Source organism: Fukomys damarensis, unplaced genomic scaffold (genome assembly GCF_012274545.1).
Source record: "Fukomys damarensis isolate Sample0158 unplaced genomic scaffold, DMR_v1.0_HiC HiC_scaffold_16, whole genome shotgun sequence".
Classification (NCBI taxonomy): domain Eukaryota; kingdom Metazoa; phylum Chordata; class Mammalia; order Rodentia; family Bathyergidae; genus Fukomys; species Fukomys damarensis.
The window spans coordinates 80,188,205-80,215,671 of record NW_022900928.1 but is presented as its reverse complement, the minus strand read 5'-3'; the positions used below and the strand labels follow the sequence as shown (position 1 = coordinate 80,215,671).

The 27,467-nt window shown below is 42.9% G+C and overlaps 1 protein-coding gene across 3 annotated transcripts in view; it reads right to left on the bottom strand.

The window, feature by feature from the left end:
* Positions 1-288: 288 nt before the first annotated feature.
* The window catches only part of Ntm (neurotrimin), a 953,915-nt gene continuing 926,736 nt past the window's right edge, over positions 289-27,467 (bottom strand). Inside the window, exons 5-10 of one of the 3 annotated variants that reach the window (XM_010642108.3) lie at positions 19,927-20,061; positions 17,830-17,950; positions 13,138-13,289; positions 10,144-10,179; positions 5,051-5,083; positions 289-860 (exon numbers count right to left, since the gene is read on the bottom strand). In XM_010642108.3, the coding sequence (XP_010640410.1) occupies positions 760-860; positions 5,051-5,083; positions 10,144-10,179; positions 13,138-13,289; positions 17,830-17,950; positions 19,927-20,061 (578 nt within the window). In that variant the 3' untranslated portion in view covers positions 289-759. The remainder of the gene's footprint in view (positions 861-5,050; positions 5,084-10,143; positions 10,180-13,137; positions 13,290-17,829; positions 17,951-19,926; positions 20,062-27,467) is intronic. The other 2 variants (XM_010642117.3, XM_010642130.3) reach the window with 2 other exon arrangements.

Sequence of the window (27,467 nt, the reverse complement as noted above, 5' to 3'; positions counted from 1 at the left end):
TGGGCCACCAGTTGTAAACCTAGTTAAGTACACTATGCATTTTTAATGTTTAACAAGCACACTTCGCCCCTCTCCTGTGTGTAGTTTTTAGTTTTGTCTCATTTTTGCACTAAGTTCTAGACTCATATCAGAAAATATAATTAATAAAATTAATAATGAATCAGAATCCCTTATTATCCGTGATGTCCGTGTAGTATAATGAAAAAAAAATGTTTAATGATATCTTTTGTGACTTGTTTGTGGGATTGTTGCTGTTGGGCTGTCTGGTTTCCTTTCACTTTCTGTTTCAAATTCACATTTCAGGACACACGCAATGGTGGCACCGTCTGCCCAAGGGCCCGCCCTGGCCCTTCTGGGCCACTGTCCCACTCTGTATTTGTCTCTGTGGACTGATGGGCTTTGGGATGGCCAACTCCAGAATGTTCCATGGTGGGGCACTTCAGCGGGCAGAGTGGCTGAGCCCTTGCCCACCCTGGCGACAGAGGTCATACGGTGCAGCTTGCGGGTGGGTCCAAGCCAGGTGTGCGTTCTTCCCGTTTGGGAAAAGAAAGAAAACTCAGTGATACCTAAATATCTGCAAGGCAATTTTTCAATTTCCTTTTTTAAACTTTTTTTCTTTCCCAAAGTATTCTTTGTTCCCCTCCCTCGAATTTCTGTCCCCTTAGGCTGTGATTCTCCGGTTCCGCTGTTGTGTTGCCGTGCTGTGGTGTCAGTAGATGCGGTGGCGGCAGCTCTCCCCAGGGGGAAGTAGCACTCACATCAAAATTTGAGGAGCAGGTGTAAGACCAGAAGAGGGAGGAGCCAAACGCAGCCTGCCCTCCTGGATGCCCCGTTGCTCACTTCACTGACAGCACCCGGGCCTGTGGAGAGAAATACTCATCGTGAGCCATCTGGTGAGACATGGAAGAGAACCCCAGGTGTGGCCCGCTCCGGTGCCCCCAGACCACTCTTCTGGTGAGTCAGAGCACTCTGTTCAGCTCTTGAATTAGAAATGAGCTTTCTGGAATTGTAACCTCCAGTGATTGTTCTCTGTGCCACGGCAAATCTTCTCTGGCAGGGAGAGAGCAGGATGCTCAGGGTCAAGAGTGTCCTGGTGAACACTGCTCCTTGGCTGCAGTGTAACATGCTAAGGCCGTTGCTCAGGGTTAAGTTCAAGAAAGTAGTGGCAGATGAGTACATGTCCTACACAGAGATCCAATAAAGTGAGACCTCTGCAGTGTTCTCATCATCACACAACTCCTCTGAGCTCTGACTGCCTTAAACATCCACACAATCCTCCAGCTGCTCAGCCTGTTGTTCAGAGAAGGACCTGTTGGACACAACAATCTGTCTGCCTGCTGCCAATGCTGCGCTGGGCACAGCGTCCACTCTGTCAATCACTCCCACTCAGGGCTGGCATGGGCTCCATCTGGACTGCCTAGCCTCTTCCCCATCTGGGCAAGGTAACGGCAGATACAGTTCCTGCTTCACTGCCTGAAGACCCCACCTAGCCCACATGGAGTGAAGGGGCCGAGTGTAGATACAGGAGCTCTTTTGCTGTGTCCATGTGGATGTTAACTAGGGATTATGTGGACTTCGGGGTACAGAAGCTGCCTCAGGGTGTGTCTGCAGAGGGAGTACATTTCCTTCCCTACAAGGTAATTGTCCATTTGGCCTGCAAACATGGGGCTTTTTAGATGAACCCAAGCACAAGAGCCAGAAGAACAAAAGTTCCCTAGAAGCTTTCCTATTGCTCTGAAGCACAAGCTTTTTGGCTCTGCTGGCTCTTGTGGCCAAGGACCTGAGTAACAAACAAATTGAGCTGTGATTCCTGAACAGGATCTGGGATGGATGCCCAGATGAACCAGGTACCTGTGAACCAGGACACCTTCTCAGTTGACCCACTCTGGCATCTTCCCTGGCCTTGAGTCTGACAGGCAGGGCTTTAAAGCTGGCGGCCACACTGGACCCAGATCCTCAAAGGGTGGGGAATACGGACAGATCCTGCCTCCATATGTTGCTTAATGCTGGAGCCACTTCTGGTTAAATTGCACGGGAGTCAAATCTGGCTTCTTGATTCCATATGGGATTTTCATAGACCTAAAATATCTGACTAAGGAAAGTACTGACATGATTTTCTTTCTTAGCGCTTTGAGATGAATATTTTTATTTGGAGCAGTGACATACAACAGGGCACAGAAACTCCTATTTCCCTGGAGTGTGGGGCACAGCACTTCTAAGGCCAGAATTTCTTGGAGGTACAAGTACTTGTACCTGTGCTGAGTAACCCGGGGAAGCTCCTTCTGTTCTTTTCCTGCATGGAGGCGACCTGCTGGGCAACACAGCAGTGAATGTATCCTAGGGCACAGAGGTAACAGTGGAGCACAGCTGTGTAAGTCCTTAGGTCTTACATTTCAGTTGTTACTTAGGATTGATCACTAATTTGTCATGTCTTCTAGAAGCTGACTATTATTTCTATAACCACCAGCAGGAACTCCCTCTTCATATCTGTACACTGTCATCCACACTGGCCCTTCCTTGCAGTCACAGGAGAGAAGCATTTCCCTGACACCGTGCCATGGAGGATGTCTTTGACTTGTGAACCACTGACAGATCCCTCCTGCCAAAGCCCTTGCCTGTGCCTGAGGCTGAGGACTCAAAGACACAAAGATGATTTCAAGGTACACCTGACCCAGAATTACTTTGTGTGATCTGGCTCTCCGTCTCCCCTGGACAGTCAAGGGTCACTTTCCACTTCACACCTGCATGTTGCCTAACATGCATACAAATGTCCTGGCAGGACAAAGAGCAGTCAGCACATGGCTTCTTTTCCTTTCATCTCATTTGCTCTTCTGAACACCCACAAACACAGCCTGGAAGCCCACTCCCTATTTTCTCTCAGCACACTCTTCCACCTCCCTGCCATAGCCAAGAAGATGCCTAGTGCTAGAAGAGATGGAAGTCAAATCCAAACAGTGAGAGCATTTAGACTTTCTCTCTACTATTTCCTCTTTCTTCCAGTTGACAGGGAAGGAACAGAGGCATGAGCCTAGTGTACACCCAGCAGGAGCCTGGCTCTGTTACCATGTGAGCAAGGGTGAAACACCTAGTTTCAGGTCCAGGGACTCTGTAGTTGGAGAAGACTTTGAGCTGGCCTGTCATAGGGACCCGCAGCTCTGCCAGGCTCTCTGTCTGGCTCCCTTGTTCTGTTGCATGCCTCAGAGTTCCTTCATGACTCTGCTCCTGCTAGGAGACACCACAGAAACACTGTGGCCCTAACCCTCAGTTCCAGAAAACTTCCTATGGAGAGCAAGAAAAGGCCACCAGGTGCCTACCAACCCATCCTCTCACTTGTAGTATTGCCCTGGAAAAGCTCCAGGTGTCTCCCTGATGCTCCTATCTAGGACCAAGAGCGGCTGCCATGTCCTGTCTGTGACCACATCCAGCCTCACCCCACCCTTGCACTCCTTCTACTCCTCACAACCAGCCTCCCCATGATCCTGTCTGTCCTGTGGCACGGCCAGGAAACCAGACACTCTGCCTCTCTGAAGTGCTTTTCCTCTCATTGCTCCTGTTCTTTTTCCAGCTTCTGCCCCTGCCTCAGTCATCTCCTCCAGGCAGCCTTCTTTGAGTGGCTTAGATTTGCCTTCTCAGTACCATGTGCACCCTACTGTTAAAATAGTTGCACTCTTACATTTTAATTTTCCCTGTCTAGTATGCATTGTCTGAGTGGTGCTCTTAGCTTCTTAAAGAAAGCATGGCAGGTAGCCAATAGTTTGTTGACCCAAGTGGAGGGTACATTGACTCCTGCTGACCTGTCCATATTTACTTTGTCTTTCTGTTTTCTTTCTTTTAACATTTTACTTTGAGAACAGAAACCCGGAGAGAAACAAAACAAAAAATGTCCTGCCCTGTTTCACCTCCATTCCCTCTTCCAGACACCTCTGCTCCTTTTTCCTAATCTAAGGCAGTAAAAGTCACCGAACAATCCTGGTGCCCAATGAGGGTCTACAGAGAGGCAAAGCCACTGGATTGGGGAATCTGGCAGAGTGCTTGTAGCTGGAGAGGTGTCGATCACAATATGTGATGCACTATGTAGGAGAGGAGGGTTATCTTCTTTCCAGTAGGTGGCTTTCCCTGCATCTCATGAGTTTGCCTCTAAATGCAGTTTTCTTCCCCTGACTTAGAGCTGATTGCTTCATCTGAGCATCTGAGGTTGAAGAAAAGAGAAAGTGGGGCCCAGTCCTGCTCCACCCTGGATGAATGCCGTATGGGTAGCTATAGAGATGAGGATCTCTGTCCAGGCAGGCATGGGTCACAGTGTCCTAAGCACAGCCCTCTCAGAGCCAGTGCTGGGCAGACTGACAGCTCGGCCCATCTGCTTGGTGATACAGCCACACAGATGAGGCCTCTGTTCTTCATCCAGACACGCCTCCACTCCACACTGGATGCCTTTATTGCCTCTATCTCATTAGAGAGCTGCGGAGGCCTAAAGAGACTAATTACCAGGACAGTTAGGGTCCCAGAGAACTGTGATGAGTGTCAATTATCCATAGGAAACATCTGGCAGGAATGAAAGCCTCAAATAAGACATATTTTATTCCTAGCCAAGTGACTCACCCCAGAACCTCCCCCTTCCTCCCATTTGGCCTCCCTCTCCCCACTTCCCTTCTAGCTCCAAGTTAGAGACAGGAAGAAAGAGGGGGAAGCAAAGAGCAGTGTGCAAAGCCAAGGTCTGAGAAGATCATTGCATGAGAGAGACCATGAGCAAAGAGGGACCAGGCATGGCGTGGGGTTGCCCAGAGTTGGAGCTATTCTAGGCACTGACAGGTGCTCATTAGTGCTGCCAGGAAAGGCAAGTTAGACTCATGCAAGTGGGAGCTACGCAGGGAGCGTAGGATGTCCTTGGGGAGGGGTTAATCTGAATCAGCACAGACTGATCAAGGTCAGGGAAGGGGTCCTTGCTTCCTGGGGTAAGCTCAGAAAAGAAGGCATCTTGGAAGGTAGTGAAGAGTTTTACAGACTCTGTCCCCACCAAGGCTGCAGCTACCTGAAATATAAATATACCAACCTTTCCAAGGGGTCAGGGCTGTAGTTTTCACTTCTAAAAGAAATTAAAAACAAGCCACTGTTAAGGTGGAAGCAGTCAGAGACACTCCCTTTGCACTCAGGTGGTGTTTTCAAAATGAGCCAGCACTCATGGCTCAAGAGTAACTAGGCCTCCTGCCTCTGCCGCTTGCTGCTCTGACAACAGCCCCATGCTTACAGTAACCCCCTTCAGTCTTCAGGGGCAGCTGGTAGTGAACTAGCATCTGAAGAAGGGTGTGAATAATGGTCAGAGTAGACCACAGATGGAAACAGAGTCAAAACAGCCACTGATTTGGCAGAAGATATGGCTATACTATTGGATCCTGAGGTGCCAAGTTAGGCTTCTTTGTGGAACAGCTTTCTGAGTTGGTCAGCAGAGTGTCTCCACAGTTGCTGACATATGTAGGTCTTTAGTACATGGCTGACTCATTCTACAGTGGTCTAGATATAGTTGTTCATGCTGGGCTTGAAAGGTGCGAGTTTGACCTGCATTTATCTATGCTATGCATTTGAGAAGCACTGGTGAATTAGCTCCCCTGGGCTGAACAAAACTGCAGTTTTGATATCTGACTTCATTTTATGCATCCAGGGATATGAAGCTGCCCCATAAGCTCATCTCTCTGGAGCCAACTGGGGATGTACTTGCTGCCCAGCCACACTCCCTGGACCTCCCTGTGGACCCTGTGCTGCCAGCTTCCCTCTGTGACAAGACCTTACCAACTTCAGCTCTCAGCACCACTCACTGTGCTCCTACCTTTTCTGCTGACCTAACGGCAAAGGTCTTCTCTGGCCTTAATTTCTAGTCTCTCCCCTTTGTAGCTAATGCCCTCTGCAGTTGTTCATTTTTGATACAAAAAGGGTGGAAATGTCATCATGGCCTTTGCATCGAAGTGACATGTCTGCAGTCTGTGTTCTTTCTGCAAAGATCCTTACATAGAGCGAGATAACACAGGTATAATTCATTCCAAATATGCCTACCATGTTTTGTTCTAAATCAGATTAATGCAAATTCTCCTTCAAGGGCACCTGACATAAGATACTGTGTTTGATTTAAATGGACATTACTAACTCTGAAAAGCTACTCTGAAAATATAAAGATGTAAGCAGTGATCTACATCTGAGTGTTTTGTGACTGAAAGGAGACATGATGTAAAGCTGGAACCACAGAGATGAGGCAGGAGTGGTGGTTCAGGCTGTCCGTGCATTCAGTAAGGCCTGTCCTTGAATACTTGCTGGTCTTTAAAACCAGCACAAAAGGGAAGCAGAGGCCGCTGTCATGAATTGTCCAGTGTGGGTACCACTAATTTGTAAGTATTCTTTTGCTGAGAAGGAAAGAATTGGAAGGAGGAAGGACAGTCTGAAGAGAGGATTGGAGGGATAAAAAGCCATACAATTTTCACTCCTAAACTCTTAGGAGTGCTGATTCTTATTGGACTGGAGGACACAGAGAATTTCTCATCTGGCAATTGGGTTATCAAATGGAGAATAAATTGAAGGCATAAGTTCCTACTCTAGATAACACAGTGATTTTATATACAGAAAAGATCTTAGAACTACTTCAGCTTAATTGTTCCCATTTAGCTTTTTTTCCCCACACTGGATCTCCAGCACACTCAATTTGAAAGGTCAGTTCTCTTTAGCACCAACAAAGGTGAAGAAGAATTCACACTCTGCCTTAACCTTAGCCAGAACTTATTCACTGGCTTTTCCAAGATTAGTGTTTGAATCTTTCAAGTTAAACAGTGTCCTTATGTCTTTGCTTATAACAAGGAGGAAATAAGGTAAGGCAGGCTTTACATGAACTCCAAACCCAGCATGCTGCCTCCATCCAAGCCATGTGCTTTGACACTAAGGAGAGACTTAGAGATGCTAACACTCTCTTTTATGTGCCACTTGACAGGCTTCTGGTGGGTTGTGCTTCTAGATCACAAACTATGCCAGAGCCAGTCCTAGCCATAAGCTCAAGGCTTTGAGTTACATCTTCGCTATCGAGAATGGAAACAATCATGTATTTTTCTTTATCAGGAAGTTGAGGGAAACAATGAATGAAAAAGGAAGGTAGGGGAAAGAGGGAAGAATGGAAACAAGGAACTAAAAAGGAAAGTAAGGAGAAAGAGGGATTGAAAAAAAGGAAGAAAAAAGAAAAGAAAAATCTGTTTGCACACTAAGTTTCCAAGTCTGTCAATATTCAATGATTCTGGCTCAATTCATAAAGTGATCTTTTGCCAACAAAGCCAGTACTCTTCTTAGCTGAATCCAAATACTTAGGTAAATCATAGGACTGCTGTCTATTCTAATATGCAGTGGTATGAGTGAGGATGGATACACACCCTTCTAGAAGGACAGTGAGAGATTTTGCATCTTCTAGTATTTGATATACACATGCCATAGAAATGCTAATTGGTGGGGGCCTCTGTGGCTTGGCCTACCTGACAATCTTCAATTGCTTGAAGGGAAGAACTGATCATCTCTTAGGTTGCAGTTGCTCTGTTCTGATACCCAGAGTTCACTTTAGTTCCCTATTCTTTAATAAATTATCTTGGTGGTCGCTCTAAGGTTCACAAGCATTAATCAGCCCACCCTTTCCAGACCTCTGATACCATCAAGTCTGACTGAATGCCGAGAAAAGATAAAAGCCAAAAGCAGGGTTGGAAAAGGAGCCCCTGGGAGCTGCTGAGCTTGCAGTGAGGCCTGGCACACTTGTCTGTGCAGAAGTCCTGTGAGCACTGGAGACACAGTCCTTAACCCCTTACTTATCACTGCGAGAGTCTTGTACTACCAAATATTAATACGAGAAGGTGACATGCAATTTGTTGTGTTTGCAAAACAGAGGCAGAGAATACTTCAAGTGTGGAAAAAAATGCTGAGAAGGAGTAAAATTCTCTTATCAAAATCCTACTAGCCCATCTAGATATTGGGTAGTGAAATAGCTTTGAACATCTCTTAAAGCCACAAGTTCCCTATCAATGGAAATCCATGTATTTGTATAAATCTTTCTTGTATTTCTCAGATAAGATGAACATAACCTGGAGATACTCCCAGGAAGAATAGGCAGCTACTTATTTTATTGGAGACTGGAAAAGAAGAAGGGAAAATGAGCACAGGTAAATGTGCCCAGGGGCGAGGTCTGTTTCCGCTAAAATATTCCTAGTTGCACATATTGTAGAAGGTATCCTGATGACATCATGAAGGCAACTGTTTAAACATTCTGATTCCCACAATTTACACCTTCTGCCTGACCCATCTCCCACACCCAAGAAGTTTGCTGGGGTGAGGGGTTGAACACCTCAGGGAATAACAGTAGATAGTTGGCATAGAGATAGGCTCCCTCAAATTGGTCAGTTCACAAGATAGAGAGGTGAGGCAGGCCAGGCTTGTCTCAGCACATGGAGCCTGAGAACATTATCTCCAGGTCCTAGTCTCATGCTTGGTCACCAGGTACAGGGATGTGTTTGCTTTTGTTGCCGATGGTGTTGGATTGGGATAATGCTGTTCTCTCAGCCGTGTACAACTTTATTGAAGTGTCAGCTTGTTAGACACCATGGCCTGAGTTGCCAAAGCTCCTATTTCCTCTGAGAATTAAATTCTGGTCAGAATCAGCTTAAGAACTTCTGGAAGCACACACATAGCATCAGCTGCCTACCTGCAGACCCTCACTTCCCTTGTACCATTTATGTAAGCTCCTTTTCTGATGCTATTTTAGATGTGTGAATATGCCTCCTGCAGGAGTTCAGTACACATAAGCTGAATCACAAGCTGATCTGAACATGTCCATTGACTTCCCTTTTCCTTCTTATTTCTATTTCCTTTTCCTATTTGTAGTTCATCACCATGGTACTATATATCACTAAGGTGAATTATACAGCCCTGACACGTTTTATGATAAAACTATTTTTCCTCTCTGTCAAACAGCTCCCCAAATAATTCATTTCTTTCTCTCTCTTCCTCCCACCTCCCAGGCCAACTGCCATCCTCCCATGATTATTGGCACAAACAGAATGTGAACGGATAAACAGGACGGGTGTGGAGTAAGGTAGGAAGAGGAAGGCCAGAAGATTCAGCTGGGAGTCAGGGAGAGTCACTTCCCTTACAGCTGCCTTTGCTGAACTCCTGTTGGGGTCCATACTCACCCTAAGAGGAGAACAGCAGCACAAGGAAGAAGTTTTATTCCACTGCTCAGTGTAGTGTTTAGTCATGGTCACAGAGAACCTTGAGAAAACTGAAAGGGATGTGCAAAGTGGCAAATAATACAGGAATCATGAGTGGGCAAGGGCTTCTGGTGGAAGAGGATGTCAAGGGGCTGGGGGACCAGGTGATGGATCTGTAGTGTGCTCTACAGGGGCCTGGTCTTTCAGCTTGTATCTGGAGATTCCAAATGCACCTGTTGTCAAAGCCTTGTAATATGCATTTGTAGTTGAATGTTGAAACAACTCTGTAAATGGGATAAAATATATCTATTACACTTTATAGAGGAGGAAACTGAATCCAAATAAGGCTTAGTGAATTTCTCAAGAACAGAGAGCTCTTCAAGCCAGGCTCTTAACTAGAAGTCAGTGGTGCCCATTCTGGATCACCACTTGCTGGGACCTATCACTGGGCACCATGCCTGCCATCCTCCTCTAGAGAGCTTGGGAGTGGGTGGATTCAGGAATGGAATTTCCAAGTCCTGATGTACTTGTGTTTGATTCTGCTGCTGAGGGACAATCAGCCGGTCTCCTGGTGTGAGAACCACTCGGTTGGGGGTGTCTTCCTATGAGTTCAGATTTACTCCCTCCATATTTGCCTTCATGTTGATCTCGTTGATCTCCGGGTTTTGAGACTTTTGTGATGCTTTATTGTCCTCTCCCCTGCCTGCCCTCCTAGGATAGTATTGGCAAGGGATGAGCAGAGAAAAAGAGAACAATCTTTGGACATTTCACATAATCCCAAGAACCTCCTTAAGTAGCATTCCACCACCATCTTCTAAGCCACTTGACTGACAGGACTATCAGGTAATGCACAGCACGGTACAGGGAGGGAAAGGGGTTCTGGAATTGAGGGGGGGGAGAAAAAAACATAAAGTGAGGGGATACTGACCTTGCAACAAAGTTGAGCTTGTAGGCTCATTTAGTTCTAAGTCAGGTGAGAAACATACAGGAGAGAAAAATGAAAATAAACACATATTATATACAGTTGCTATATATTTTTCATATATAGTTTGTATACTGCCTTTCACAAGCATTTCTGGAAGAATGGACAAATAAAAGAAGACACAAAAACCAAAGGTGGCATGACAAGGTGCAGCAAGACAAATACCAAAATACTCAGTGTTTCCACACTTGGCTGGGATGGCTGGGATGGCTGGGATGGGAGGGAGCTGGCCACTCTACTTATTTTCCAGTGCACATGGGTTCATGCTTAGCTTATCCTGAGCTGTTGCAACCGTAGCCTTACCCCTGCACTCACCTGCATTGTATCAACTTGGGAGACCAAGTTGAGAAATTTATGTATGACCCCATGGGATCATGATTGGAGTAAGGTTCCCCTGGAACCACTGTGACTCAAGAATGTGAGGCCAGAAGTCCCAAGTGCACTGAAAGCTATGTAATTCCAGGTGGTTCACAATGGGAAGGACCACCCTGCCCCTTTTGGCTTAAGCATCCTCTCAAAGATACTTCTCATGATAGGCATTTAGGAGTGCACAGTTTATGTACAAGTTGGTGACAAAATGATGGTAATGTAGTTGGCTTTCTGTAATGATGTTGAAAAATGAAATTCACTACAAATGTTGTATAATCAAATAAAGTAAACCCACTTTGTATTCTGCTCACATCTACTTGATGACTCTTAATGGAAAGCAACGTGGAGAATTCCCTAATAAATTTATATTTGTCCAAGGCTTTCACTGATGGTGAGCCACAATAATGAGCCTAGGAGCCACAGTAATGTCTGGGCTAGACTTACGTAGAGCTAATGAGTTAAAAACACTCCTTTCAAAGATTAGTGCGGTTTCACTAGCTCCATGGAATGATGGTACCCAGGCAGTAGTCCTGTGACTGGCTCCTTAGGAACTATCTCTCAGCTGAGACTAGAAAATGGAACTGGCTTCTTATTAACTCAGTGGGGAGATGTTGCAAATTTAATCTCCTTCTTAGAGATACTTTACGTCACAGCTCTGAGACCGCCTACATTAAATAACATCTCACAGTACTACATTCCGCTTTCCTTGACCCACTCCTAAAGTTAATTGAATAGGTGCTATCACTTTTCAATGTGCCTTTGTAGAGAACCCCAGACTCCAGAAAAGTGACAAGTTTTCAGGAAAGTCCCAAAGGACACACAGAGTGAATGCTCTCATATCAATGGTGGGACCAGAGGGGAAAGCAGATGTTGTAAAGGCCACATGTGGGTCTCCTGAAAGAACATTTTTATGACATACGCTTCATTGCTTTTCATGTCATAAATGACAGGTATTTCACTCTTTACAAAAGTTTGCCGGTATTTCACCTTGAGTTGGCTTAAAGGAAAAAGCTGGGAATTAGACAGAAGTCATAAAGTCAGTGGCAAAACCATTGTAATTCATCCAAATCAGAAAAGGAGGGTCAAATCAGAAAAAGAGGTCAAAGTAGAAGGAAGACTATTCCAAGAATGAGGACTGCCTGGGTGCAGAGCAGTACTGGAAATGGGCTGAAGGGAGACTGGGGGAAAGCTACAGAATTGCAAGAAAAGAAAGGGGGAACCATTCCTTTCCAAGCTGGGATCTCTATGTGTTCAGAGACAACTGCCAAAATACCCCCAAAAGGTCTGCCAAATGTGAAGGGCACTTGTGCGCATCATTGTCACAGAGATGCCAGGTAGATCAATCACTCTAATCACAGTTCTCCCCATCCTGAGCTGCAGGTTCTGAGATCAAGGGCAGCCTTCCCCTTCTAGGTCCACCCAGATAATTCTGAGCTGGAGTTCATGTGCGGGGAAGGACACCAGATGGATATGATTTGGAAACAGAGATATCAGGAGGCAGCCTACACTGCCATCAAGGGCACATGCAGGGCCAGGGTAGACAGTGGGGCCCTTGAGGCTATGAGATTATCCAGACTTCCTCAGAATACAAACAGTCACATTTGCCAATTATCTGTTAAATTCCTTTGATTTCCCTTCTCATCAAATCAAAGGGAGTTTCTTAACATGAGGTTATGGATAATTGACTTGCAAAGATCCCAGACTTACTGAGGGGTTTGTGCAGGAGGCAACCAGAATTAATCATGTGTTCTGTAGGGAGGATCTGTAGCCATCAAGAATGAAAGCCCCCACCAGGTCCCTGGGGTCACATCCAGGGATGAAGACCTACCATGCATAGACATCTTTTAACAAAGGGCTGGGCTTCTGCAGGCCTACCACGGAGCTTGGATACCTGCTTCTGGCACCAACACAACTGCCAGACATGGAATGAAGGCAGAGCACTATGCATTATATGAGGAGTCACTTGACTAATGTTTAAAGAGTTCATGTATGGATGACTATGTGACATATTTTAAGATGATGGTTTGGATGGACACATGTTTTAATTCAGCCATACAACATCCATTGACCAAATGGGGAACGTGGAAAATCCTCATTTTCTGTCTCACTTCTCCCTCTGTAGCTAATATTAAGGATCCACCAGTCTTTGATTCTGTTTTTTTAAAAAATATAATTCAGTTTTTCTCACATCCCAATGGATGGGGAAAGTTTCAGAAAAGCGAACACGTATTAATCCAGGGAGTAAAGTACTGAAGCAGTACTTACTCCTCTCTAGGTACTTTAAGTTTACCCAGTTATTCTCAAGTCATTTCAGGAGGCATTACCAAGGGGAGAAAAATGGAATTTTGGCATCCCAAAGTTTTCTTCCCTTTCAGGAATTTCCTCATTGTAGAATGAAATGGATGCTATTTTTCATTTTCCCCCTACTCCTGAGATTTACTTTCACATTTGCATATCCCCCCAGTCTTTCATTCTCCCTGCCTAACTCTAGACCCTCCTTCCCAGCTCCACTCCTCCAGCGACCCCTCCATACTTCAGACTCTCAGTGGCCCACTCAGGGCACAGTCTCACCAAATAGCGTGATGCTGGCATTGGTGTGGCCCAATTTGTTGGAGGCCACACAAGTGTAGTTTCCATAGTCGTGTTCAGAAACATTGAAAAAGATGAGTTTTGAGAGGAAAGGCCTGTTTTCCACTTTGACTCCCTTCTTTCCTTCAATCAGTCTAAGACAAGAGACAAAAACAAAAGGAGAAAAGGGAAGAGATGGTCAGTTTCTCTTGCAGGACAGAAATAGGCTCTGGAAGTAATGATCTTCCCATTTCCTTCTGCCCCCACCTGACATCACCATGACCACTGTTCATTCCACTCAGTAACACTGCATGTTCACACACGATGACATGTGAAGCTTTATTTTTCCATTTTAATGTATGTGTCTAGATATGCTCTAGGCAGCATGTCTCACCTGCCTGTCCCCATATTTAAGTTCTCAGAAGACCTGTGCTTTCTTTCATCCTTGCTTTGTAAACCTGCCAGTCAAACCACAACAAATATACTGCTCCAGCGCTGTGACATTCATAGCAGTGTTATGCATGCAATAATACTGCTCAAATGTGAGGATTTATATGATGCCGCTGAAGGTGGTAATGAAGATGGTGATGGCGATGATGATCATGATGATGATGCCGATAAACTTCACAGTGAAAAACTCAAGCTTCCAAGAGAAGACTGACTTAAGGGGTTTGAAAACCTCACTTTTCTAGCACCTGGATAATAAAATTTCTCCCTATGCACTTGAGGCATGCTACAGATAAGATATAATTTTTTAGGCTGTGGAGAGGAGAAAATAATCAGTGATCATTTTCACATCAGGGGACTCTGAAGGGCTTGGGAAGAGTAAATCCCAAGAATATTATAGGGGATCAGTCTGAGAGGAATTAGAGAGTCCCAAGAATATAACCCTGTAGATCCGGCATTGCCCTAGAGCAGACCACTATGTTATTAGGCGCCTATTGATTATAGAGGCCACCAAAGAAATGGCACAGATGGTTAATATGGGAAGGGAATTTGAATTATGTATGGAATCATGGATTCCACTATGGGCAAATAGAATAAGGGGAAAGCAGCTGGTAACGGTGTGGATGGTAAGGAGGGGGAAGCTGCTTTTTTCCTTTTCAAGAGGTCTTGGCAGCAATTCCTATTGCAGTTGTGGATCTACATAGGAATTTGAGACCAATTCTATACCTTTTGAAAACAATAAAATATCCTATGACAATGGGCCTTATGCCAACCTTTTACTTTCCTTGAAATAATGTGCATTCCTTGTCTAGAAACAGATCCTATGGGATAGGAAAGAGAAACATTACAGGGCTCAAAATCTCTGTTTAGGGCCTGGCTTGAGGCAAGACAGGCAGCAAGTCAACAATGTCAGGGTGCACACACACTGAAACAAGCTCGGGAGACACACATCAGGGACAGTGGCTGGTGCCGGAATCATCAAACCCAGAAAACCAGTCTTCAAGGCAGAGATGGAAATCACCAAGACAATGATGAGAAAATGTTTCGTTAATGTAAAATGTTATTCAGTGTAATGTGTTTCTCTGGAGTTAGACAAGATCATTCCTGTGTGTCCTCGGGTCATAGTATATTTTTTGGCATAGAGGCAGCTGCTTTGTCATTATCAGAAGGCTTCACCTCTGTGAGACTGCAGCATGGCTCTGTCAATCCCCTACACTCATGGTAACCTGGATGAGTTCTGGTGTAAATTCTCACCAAATATCTGTCACTGGGGAAGCCAGGAGGTTTGTTAGAGGGGCTTGTCTTGCTTTTACTTTTAATTTTATTTAGTTTTCCTCTGCAAGCCTTCCTCTCTCAAGATAAAGAGAGTGACCAGGCCTGAGTCCCTGGACTTCATAAAATCATTGCTTCTGTTTTAGGATTTTCCTCATTGTAGAATGAAATGGATGCTATTTTTCATTTTTCCCCTACTCCTGAGATTTACTTTCACATTTGCATATCCCCCCAGTCTTTCATTCTCCCTGCCTAACTCTAGACCCTCCTTCCCAGCTCCACTCCTCCAGCCACCCCTCCATACTTCAGACTCTCAGTGGCCCACTCAGGGCACAGTCTCACCAAATAGCATGATGCTGGCATTGGTGTGGCCCAATTTGTTGGAGGCCACACAAGTGTAGTTTCCTTAGGTGTGTTCAGAAACATTGTAAAAGATGAGTTTTGAGAGGAAAGGCCTGTTTTCCACATTGAAGTGAAGTGCTGTATCTTCTTGTGGGGCCAGAGGCCACTTTTGCATTTTCAGCTTATTATGTTGACACTGATCCTCTAGGGGTTTCTGTCCAAAGACAGCTTAGTCTGCCACCAGCTGGAGACTTCTGTGGGCTGTCAACCCAATGGATGCCATTTGATGTTTGAGGTGTATTTCTGGGATGGAGAGGATGGAAAGCCTTCACATCTGAACCCAACTATTAATTACATGTCAGCTCTGTAGTGGGAAGAGACTTATCCAGAGCCGATTCCTTCCTGACAGCTCTGAAACATCTTTAGCTACACATAGTATAGGACAGCAGCACCTTGCAGCAGCTTGCAACTCTGGGAGGACACACTTGCTTCTCCATGCATTTACCTCACTATTCTGTACTATGATCAGGCCTCATTTCTTCATGAAGCTATAGACTTTTCGGTGCCTAATGTTCCTGCTAGTGGGATAGGGGCACATAGAATTCCATTTCTTCTCTTTTTGGTGGGTAACATATCCAATAGCAGCAGAGTGGTACTAGAATGAAGTCAAAGACCTTGAGAACATGGCTTGTCTCTGCCACAGAAATGCTTCCATTTGCTTCAAAGTCTGCTTATCTCCAGGAGGTGATAGGTTGGAGCTGTGCTTCCCAGGGCAGGTGAGGTATAACCTCTGGGACCTTCCTGGAGGAGGCTGCCTGGTAGCCCCAGTGGGACAGATTCAACTGGTTGTGATAAAGACCATAGAGCCCAAGATGTTCTTATCAAGCTGCCTAGAAGGAGGAATAGTGACTCCATTCACTGGAGAGCATTGGAAAGGAATTAATAGATGAGCAGCCAATAGAAAATGGAGCAACATCAGTGGAAGGGAGCAAAGGAGAAGCAATCAGAGCTCAGGAGGGAAGCAAAGCTCTCTCAACCGTCACTGGCTGTGCTGTCTCTGTACTCCTCCCAGGTGGTACTGACAGCAGCCTCTCCTAGGACCACAACTTCTAGCCAAGAAGCAGAGCTTTCTTATCCTTTGTTTTAACATTGTCCATTTTTACTCCATTTTCCCCCACATACTTTGAAACCTTGATTTTCCTGTAAAATTTGTTTGTATTTTTCTCCCATAAAGAAATGGAGTAATAGGATGCTGCCAATTATTAATTTTCACTAAGATCTAAATAATTGAAAGTTCAGGAATGAACCCCAAAACTTGTTATTTTTGTTTGTTTGTTTCCGTCTCTTACGGAACCTTTATGACTCTGTTTTCTTCTTACTACAATAAGGGCAGCAGGGAAGGAGGAAGAATTCTGAATTCTTCAAAGGAGGACAAAAGCTAGATGAATTTCTTCTTACTTCTTTGTGAGTTTGTTTTCTCCTTTCTGCCTCAGGTCTTTCATCAATCAAGTGGGCTAGAAGAATGCAACACACTTTCCTAGAAGCTGCCAGAACATGTCCTGAAAAGTTAAAAAAAAAAACAACAACTGCTGCTTCTTACCATAATAAGAGAGTGAATCTTAGGACTAAACGACACCATTCACAGATTCAGCATTTGATGTCTGACCATATAAAGAAACCAGGATGTATTGAACACAATCCATGAAGCATGGGGAACACTTTGTGAACTCTGGGATGGGATTTCTCACATTGCTCTTCTCTGATTGTCCTCTTCATTGTCTTCTCTCCTCAGCTTCTTGGTTTTTCATCTCTCCTTTCTCCTCTTCTACCCACATCTAATCACAAGGCTTTGTTGTATCTCCAAAGCATCCACCTCTATTTTAATGGAAATATTCTGAATGCAGCATATGCACATTTATTTGTTGTTCATCCACCTTAAAATGGCCTTTTGATAAAGGTAATTGCCAAGTTGTCTTACTGTCCTGAGCTTCTGGTCTGGGTGCTGTGCTGACTTGCCACTTGATAACCCCAGGAAATGACCATGTTTCAGTGAATCATAGCAAATACTCCCAAGATGTCCGCAACAATAGGAAGGAAGGGAACAATCCCACTGTTTTGCACTACAGAGGAAGAGCAGCCTGAGCGCAAAGGGCAGGTTAAGCCAGATGACAGACTTTCATACTGCTGGGCTGATAAAGTCCTCAACAGAAGTGGAGACTTGGGAGCTGCAGTTGACTCATGAATCATTCCAAGAGCCCAGAGTGTGAACACCTTAATGCCAACCCTGAGTGTGTTAAAAATAGCTTCAGGCAGAACTTGTTATTTTCCTGGCCTATAAAATATTTACAGGCCTTTAAATGCTCTTGGTGGCCTTTCTTTTGTTATTTTTGCCTTCCTAAAAAAATGTTTTAGGCCTGGTAGTTGGCAAGTGATAATTCTGCATAGCAACATTGAAAACCTCACTGAATTTTATTAATTTAGGAAAAGCCTATGTTTGCACATTACTTCCTCTGCATAGATTTGGTGACTTCAAAAGAAGATTATACAGATTGATTTGCAAACATCTGGAATCAGGAAACTGGAAGATTTCTCCTTCTGGAGTAGGGTTGAGGAGAAGAGGGGAGGGGACCTTACCGTTTGTCATCCTTGTACCACTGGAATTCTGCAGAGGGAACTGCTGAAGCTTCACACTGTAGTGTCCCCTTCTGTCCCACAGGGACACCTGTGCCCTTAGCTTCTGAAATGTAGGGTGGATCTGCAGAGAAATATCCCACAGCATTGAAAATGCATTTTAACACAAAAAAAGGCTGCCTCATTCAAGGGTTTTGTTTCTCTGCTCTTTGCCCTACTTCTGCTAACTTGCCTTGTCAAATTGCTACACAAATTATGCCAGAGAATGAAAACACTTTGAGTGCAATTCTAAAGAAAAGCATGGTCTTCCTAGCATGCATCTTTTCTCTTCTCCAGGCCATAGAAGTAGAATAAATGACCAGCTATTTGGGCATATTTTCTGTTTCAACTTTTTAACTTTCATAAAATGATGCCACCTGTTCAACCTTACACTCCAGGGGTTGACAGTTAGCACCTTTAATCAGCCTTATAGAATTTCTGCACGCCAAGTTCTTGCCAAAGTATATAACCTTGCCTAGTCAATTTCCATCAAAAGCTCGGTTACAAGAAGTAATATTCATGGAGAATTGCCTGAAGGATATACATATCAGTCATTCTTTTAGGTACTCTAAAATGGATCCCTGAATCCAGCCAAACCAAACTAGACTTACCTATTTGGTCTGGATGCTTTTAAAGTTTTCCAAACTACCTATGCAACTCCAATAGTTCGTTTATGAGGCATCAAAACAAAACAAAACAAAACAAAAAACAGCCACAATAAACTCAATGTTGAATTTGTTTCAGGAATATTGTACATGATGTTCTTGACTGTTTCTCAAAGTGCTCAATTTGTGAAGACCCCAAAGAGAATTTTTCGTTAGGGTCTCAGCACCAGAAAAATCTGTTTATCCCAAGTAAACAACTCATTTTTATCTTATAGACAACACAAATCTGTAGCAGATGGTTTTTCCTCTTTTCTTTAGCAAAGTAAAGCCAAATTCTGGATCTCAACATAGCAACCGCATAGTATATCAATATGCTTATCTTTTCCTAGCTTTTACTCATTTCCCTTAGAATATCTTTTCTTTCTAAACTTTTCAAGTTCATCATTATAAATTGTGAACTATCCTAAGTCCCTTTAAAAATAGGGTTGAAAATTATATTAGCACTTTTAAAAGTCAGCACTGTTACTCCTATTTCCTTATTTCTTCGTGTTTCATGTAACTTATGTTCAAATAGGAACAGAAGCTGAAATATTAAACCATGGGGATTCTCCTTTGCATGATATCCCTCCCTACTTCCACCCCACTCAAGTGTTGAAGAGGAGAGGCTTCTTTCTGCTAGCATAGTTCCAGTCTGTTGTAAAACTTTCTGCCATGTGCGCAGCAGAGAAAGCCTTAGGAAGCCACAGGCAACTAAGATGATGAACCTCGCAAGGAACCCAGAGGATAAAGAGTGAAAGACAAGTTAGAACTCTGCCTCGAATCAAAGTAAATGAGAAAGTAGAAGGCTGAAAAGGGGGAATGAGAGCTCTACGCCAGCAGCCTCCCAGTGTTGGATTCTGTACCTCTATTATATGAGAAAAATTTTGAGATATACACTCTAATATCTGTATGTGTATGTGTTTGTATTTAAACTCTGTATGAATTCCATGTATAGCAATCAGTATTTATAATTATGCAAGGCTGGCATACCATAGCCTTTATGGGCTGACTAATATTTTTTTTGTGCGTTCTAGCACATGATGCTGGTCTCAGCATGGAGACATCTGGAGTGGGGGACAGGAGGCTGCCACTTCATCATGTGAGTAAATTAAGGGAAAACTCTGGATTTGACAATGCATTTATATAAAATATGCAGGAACATTATTTGATCATCTTCCAGCCATGTATGTCAAGCTTGGGATTATAGTAAATTATTTTCAGCCTACTTTTTAAATCAATGTGATGCTACAAAATCTTGAGGTGTCATACACTAGACTTTTGACTCATTGTTCCTGAGAGCAGAACATGGAAGAGGCTGCTGCATTGCCCCACATCCTGAGTTCACAGCTGGCTCTTGTGGCCACAGCAGCAGGCAGCCTCCTGAATGTGAAGGGCAGGGGTTGGTGAGACCACTTACAATTCACGGTGACCTTCACTCTCCGCACCACGGGTGCAGCCACGTCATTGGAGGCACTGCACTCATAGTCCCCTGACTGCTCCCGGGTGATGCCCTGGATTTCCAAGTACTCATCTTCACTCACAAAGCCAACAGCTGCAGGAGAAGAAGTAGAGAGTTGTGAGATAGGAAGGAAGAAAGGATGAAGGTATAAATTTGGAAAGCCAAGTAAAAAATGGTCACAGCTGCAGGAAATTGTGTCACTTGTAAGCTCAGGTTCTTAGCAACTGCGGGACTCTCCCTCCTCCTACACATCTGTCCACCAGCTTTTCCTAGTGGATCAGCTGAAACATTTGTGCTCCCAGCTGAACTAAGTGCAGTGCAGAGAGAAGTAACAAAAGTGATCAGTAATTTTGACAGTTAATACTGCCTGGATCTTAGCAGGCCACCCTGCTCTAGGATATGAGTTAGACACTTTAATTCTTAATGCTCTCAAGATTTCATCTGGGTGGAGCCTTGAAATGTAGAGCTTCTGCTGCCTCACTGGGCATGAATCAATTAAACATGCCAAAGTAGTAGTCCCCCCCTCCAAAGGCAGTGAAATTGATGTAACTATTTTGAGATTAATTGGATAGGCAGAAATCAGTTTTCCAAATTTCAATCTGCTAGATCTCTTAGTCACAAGATCCAAGTCAACAATGGGACAACATGACTAATGCCCAAAATGAAACACAGAAGTAAAGAGTGAGAAGATCTGGCTGCAAATCTTACTGTCACTCAATCATCCCAACTCAATTTCTCAAGTGAAAAAATTATGATCACTAAGAAGATACTCTACTGAATAGATCACACATCTCACATCTAACCATGAGCATTCGGTTCTGGAAAGAACAAGACATTGAAGTCTGGAAGGCAGATGTCAATGTCCTATTCAGAGCCAGCCTGATACTTAGCTCTTGATCAAAGAAAATGATTAACAGAAGAGGTGATGCATATGTTCTTAGACTATCTTCCTTTTGTTAAATGAAGATAATTAGAATGACAGCATCTTAAACAAAATATACTTTTGAAAGTAAAAAGAGAGTATTGCTGGTTATTATTTGACAACAAGCTTGATTTAAGACTGTCTCTAATAGCAGAGAAATATTTTCTTAGGTTTAATGTGTATTGCAATGCTAATACATCACATTTATTTCAAGCTACAAATTATGTATCAGTTTGTGTGTACTCATGTGCACACACATAAAAAAGGACTGTAAAAATTCTGATGTGCTGCATGCTTGTTGATGTAATTATTAATCCTATATTCTCCCCAGAGGCCTAGATTCATATGGACTGAAGCTACATTCACATGAATAATCCAAGAAAGGGATCAGAGAGACATTTCTCCCCAGATCTTAAAACCCTTTCATATTTCCACATGAATAGCTGTGCCAGAGCATGAGCCTGATGACTATAAAATAGTATAACACAATAAATGATACAAGTGGTGTGTTATGATTGTATTTATTCTACAACAGTGCTAAGATCATCATTTTCGAAAACAGCAACAATAGCACTAGCAACATCAATAAAATGAGACTCTTGTCAAGAAGGTCCACTATTTGTCCAACCCTGCTGTCAGTCCTTGGTCATGATAAGTTTGTGCCACCAACCAATATTAACCTTAACCCATGAATTTCCTCACATCATATGGGACCTACACTGGACACCTGTGAAAACCGTCTACTGAAGAGGAGAAGAGAACAGCATGTAATTAGTATAACAATAAAGAAAGAGACACTACATTTGTAAAAGCAACAACAACAACAACAACAACAACAACAACAACAACAAAACAGTAGGAGAAATGCCCATAGGAGAAAGTTCATAACTAGAAAACAAGGTCTTAAAAACCCCAGCATATGGAGAAGATCATCAATATGAAGAAACACAGTCTCAGTTCCAACCTGTAAGGACCTTTTAATTGTCTTAGTAGCTTTTATTATTATTGTTCCATACTTGGCTTCATGGAGAGAGAAAAAAATAACCCTGATTTAAGGAATGATGGAGGCAATAAGAAGAGTTGTAAATAAAGAATTTGTGGTTTCTCTTGCATTGTCATTGTTTATTTGCTACCAACCACAGGCCTATATTTGTCAGATCTTTCTGTGCTGGAATGCTATAATTACTGTGCCACACATCTCAGAGACCAGTGTCACACTTAATATTCCCATTAATTTTAAATGGTAGTCCTTGGTACATATGTGTGGCAATTGGTGTCATATTTTAATTAGGCTTGCCCTACACCATCTGAAATTAATAATTGCTCGAATAACCAGTGTAATTTATAAATTAACAGTGCTGCAACATTAGGAAATAAATTAGCTCTGGATCGCTGTTCCGGATTGTGCTCCAGTGCTGTGGCAGTGATGATGGACCTCAGGTCTCCAGGAGCCTATGTAGTATACCACCAAATCAGAGAAGCAAAACGACACAGAGTCCTCCTTGTCTCCCCCTCTTCTCTCCAACTCAAGGCTCTGCACTGTTTTTAATTCTACCATCCAAATGTGCTCTTGTGTGACCACACTGAGATTTACAGAGACTAATGTTTGATGAGCTTGTTCTGTAGAATCCAAAGGAAGAAGAAACGTTTTTGGAGGATTACAATCATAGACCAAAATTCAGGTATACAAATGTTAGAGTAATCAAAATCAAAAACTCGTCATGTGTTGGCAGGGAAATAAGTGCATGAATAGATGCATAATTTCCTTTACTCCTACTAGATGATATTCTGTAAGGAAGGAAATTGGATGGCTTAAGACTTGGGAGAGGCATAAACTCTCTACTTATCCAGCTCTCTATTATCAAGAGGGGGAATATGCAGTCAAGTCATTCTGGAAAGACCAGTGAGACATTATGTTCCCCAGACCAAGTGTAAAATTATGGAGAAAGCACAATACTGCCATTGCTCACCAGTTATTACACCTACACTTTCTGATTAAATTGGGAGACATATGAAAAGCTATTTGTATATATCAAAGTGCTTTATACATTTCAGCTTTGTCATTATTTTCACCTTTCCTTTGGTATACATTTTTCTCTATATGGCAAAACTAGTAAGAAATAGGATCACTGTACACACAGAAAGCTAAACTTTGAAAGACCAGGGATGAGGCTCCTATAGGTGCTGCTTAAAACAAGCAAAACCCACTAAGATGGAAATGTGGATTTTTAAAATTGAAGAATCAAGAAAAGTCTTCATCTCACAGCATTTGTACTCTGGATATGAATTGATCAATGCTTTATCACTCATGAAGAACTTAAAAAGGATGTCAGAGGGGGAAAAAGAACAGTTCAATGGAGTACACTTTTTAAGTGCTAACGGATTCTTAGGATTCGTCAGTGGGAAAGAGGCAGACCACCTGATAGAGCCCAATGAAAGGGAACTCTTCATGGTCAATAGCTTTTTATTTATAACTCTGATTTCTCCTCTTCTAAAGAAAATGCATCCTTGGGTAGAAAGGACATTCATCTTCTTAAAATATCACCTTCCTCATGTCACACTTCTTCAGACACTGAAAGTGCCTCCCTATTTTCTATAACTTCCCACTGCCTTATTGTTAAAGTCCTCGGCAAAGGATCACCAATTTCTTCACCCAAGCTCATATTGCCTTGGTACTGTGAGGAAGGCAACAGATCATCATTGTAGAGAGCAAAAATTCGGGATCACACAATTCTTTGCCTCTTAGTTTCTTAATGAGACAAGTTACATAACTCCCCCCGCACCCCATCTCTTAACCTGTACAACTCTGAATAATGTTGCATACTTCATGTTTTGCTTGGAAGTACAATAATACATGGAATGTACTAGGACATAGGTGTTACAGGATAAATGTTCAGTGGATGTTAATCACCATAATCATCATTTTCACAACCACTGACACCATCGCAAGCTGCACTATTTTTCATCTTGGACAAACATGATGATTCCATTCTTTGCAGGTTGATTTTTTTTTTGTCACCTACAAAGCTGTTTTCTTCTGCGTATGTAAGCAAACAGCATTTATTCTTTAAAGTCTAAGTCACTTGTGAAAACTCACTAATTTCAGAGGAATTCTGTTCCTCTCAAAAATATGTTTAAGACTTAGCCACCAGTACCTCAGAATGTGATCATATTTGGCAAAACAGGCTTTACAAAATCATCAAGCTGATATGTAGTGTTAGGGTGGGCTTTAATCCAATCTACTTTTGCCTCACAGAAAGGAACACAGACAAGGAAGAAGATGACCATGTGAGAGAGAGGTGCCGCTACGATGCCATGGCTAGGGGTGTTGAGAGCTTCCTGTAAGCACCAGAACTTACAAGAGCAAGAGAGAGCTCTCTCCAACACTTGTCAGACAAAGCATGCACCAACTAAGACCTCAATATCACAATTTCAGAACTGTGTGACAATAAATTGTTGTAGTTGAAGGCACACAGCTCTTTGTTGCTTGTTCTGCCATTCTGGGATAGGAACGGTTTCCCTTTTATCTCCAGCTCTCCACCCTTCAGGCTGGCCTGCTGCCTTGTTACACGTTGAGTTCATGTAGTCTTTAAAATCATAAAAGAATGAACTAAAAGAGACATTAATGGTTATACAATTCCATAGTTGCTCTTCTGGGGCATAATGCTACTATTGTAAAATCCCTTAGAATGGTTGTTTAAAATACAGATTTCTAGGTCACACTAGTAAGTCAGACTTCTGGGAGGAGGCACCCTCCTCCTCTTACCAGGGAGTTTCATGTGTACTCCAGTTTAGGAAATGATGATTTAGCTCAATCCCTTCTTTTTCATGCGAAAATAAATACCCAGAAGAGCCCATGGTCACAGGTCAGGTCAATGACAGGCCTAGCAGCCTTTTGATGCCCAATCCAGCATGGTTGTAACTGCCATTGTTTTTTCTAATATTTATTGTGATACCCTGTTCTCATGTTGCTGTCTCCCTAAGACCGTCACTTCTGTAACTGTTCTTAGCACAGTATTTGCATTTCCTTGCTATAAAACATATCATACCTATTAGTGCTCCAGCAGAAAAGATTTTCTTTAAGTATGGGATTTTGAAAATTTTATTGAGTTTCTAGTATAATTTGTATTTAATATTGGGGTCAATCATTTTCTCAGGGGACTACATCCTTAATTTAAAAATGTAGATCAATGTGAAAGTATGACTTATCTAACAAGATTTGTTTAACAGCCAACTGTTCAGAAGCCCAACTATTTCAGTGAGTGGCATACAACAACCAAAGCAGCAAACTCAGGCAGGCTGGAAATGTGACCACACATCTGCCCCCAAATCCATACAGCAGCTCCATGTTGTCCAAAGGGTTGAGGTCAGTGGATCAGAATCAAAAAACAAAGCACACCCAAAGATTTTGAGTTCACAGATTTGGTGTTAAAAATCTTTAAACTGAAAATAATAATAGCCATGATTATTATTTTTATAGCACCCAGGAATAAACTTGTCAGAGAACAGCTGTAGCTTCTAGAGAGGAGAGGACACATCTGTCTTCTTGCTTAAGTCTTTTACAGCATATATTCTAGCAGAGATAAAATTGATGGACCTCAGAAACTGAAAAAAAAATTATATATAGAAAATAGAAACCCAAAATGTGAAAGATTCTAGGAATTATTTTTAGAACTCAGCTCCAATACTGCATTTAGCAGTTCTAGTCTAGGACTGGACCAACACTCTGGCCACGGAGTCTGACTTTCCTCTCAGTCAGAATCAGGGTGTCCCTGGTAAACTCAGACTAGGCTCCAGGCACAGCTGTCTACAGGGCAGCACAGCTGGTGTCCCTGACAGTGCCTTTATGATGTCTGAGGCGTATGTGTGCTGTGTTATGCAGACTAGAGGAAGGCATATTTTGTTCAGATGCTGGGAAACAGGCACAGAAGATCAACTTGGCAGAGGCATCATCCCTATCGCTGAGCACTGTCTCTTGTAAGCTTAAATTACTGGTTTTATGGTCTCATGAAGAAAGCAGGTAAGGCTGAAAACTAAAGATGACTTCATGAATGATTTTAGAGACTCAGTGCTGTGTGGGTCTAGTGTCAACATCTGCCACTGGCTGGGATAGACCTTTGTGTCCCACACCACCCAAAGACTCAGTGTAGTCCTGGAAGCCTGGTATCCTTCAAACGCTGCTGTGGTGGCAAAGACATGGATGCAGCCCTTGTGCTGTGAGGCTGGACGCACATGGGGACAGGCAGGCTGCACCCACCATGCAGACAGCGATGTTTGCAGTGGGATGAAACTCTTGAGTTAAAACACATTTCCACAGTGTGATGTTAATGTTGCACGACCTACATATCGCTTCTGAGGATGGAGCAAAATGGTTGTAAAGATGATGGAGACCATGGCATCTACTTCCCCTGGCTGCAGTACAGGCAGCTTTGAGTTTCAAGTCCCACATGATGTGCCCTGAAGACTCTAATAGCCCAGAACTACCTTCCCTGTGCTTCACAATCCTTTTTTGAAAAATGGGAACACCTCCTGCTTTATAGGATCATGGCAAATATTAAATGAGTAAAGAAGCATAAATAGAACATAGTAACCCCTCAATAAATGAGCACTATTGTGATCATTATTTTGCCTGAAGTTTGAAGTAAGTCTGAGCACATTTTAAAATACAATATCCTTGATACAGGAAAATCTCAACTCAAAAATGAAGGCATAATAAGATCTCTCTGTTGCTAGTAGGAACCTTGTAATAATAAACTTTACAAAGGATTCATCATATATCCTTTAATTAGAAAGCCTTACTACCTTCATTTGAAACAGGATTTTACTTACAAGAAATACAATTTCTCAGAATCATTTCTTTTGTTAAAAAAAAAAGAAAGAAAATACCCTTGCATATCCCGACAAGATCTGCTGAGGTTTGAGGAGTGTCTCTAATTTCACAACTAAGAATAAAAGGCTATAAATATATCACAGACCCACATACGTGCATGCATATTTATCCTTTATTTTTCTTTAGATACAGATCGTGTGGCTGGCAGAAAGAAGAATCTGTCTCAAATGAACAAATTGAAAGGATATCTTTCATAGGAAAAGTTCTAGAGGTCAACAACCTACTTTTGCCTATTGTAAACTGAGGTTCAGGCCGGGACAGTTGAAAACATTTCATTTGACTCAACTATAGGGACCATCTTAGTGAAGCAGGCTGATTTGTTCTGAAGGGCTGGCTTCCATCCCACAAGGAGCCTTCCTCAAGCTGGTGGGTTACTGGGAGCTAACGTCACAAATGTACATGTAGCAATGTCCCTCTGTCACTTCCTGTGTGCCACTCTTGGCTTTCTGTGACATATGGACTTTTCTTATACTAAGGAAATTTAGCCCCACAGTCTGCTCTAACACTTCCCCATTGGACAAAAAGGAGCTGGCTGTCACTAAGCTCCTGCATCTCATTAAGGCTTGGCTTCCTGGATGTCCTGCACATAGAATAATATTCCCCCCGCAAACCACGTCAGTGTTCACCAGACCCTCTGCTGAAGATCCGATTACCAACTGGAGTTTTTAAATTAACCTGTCAGCCTGA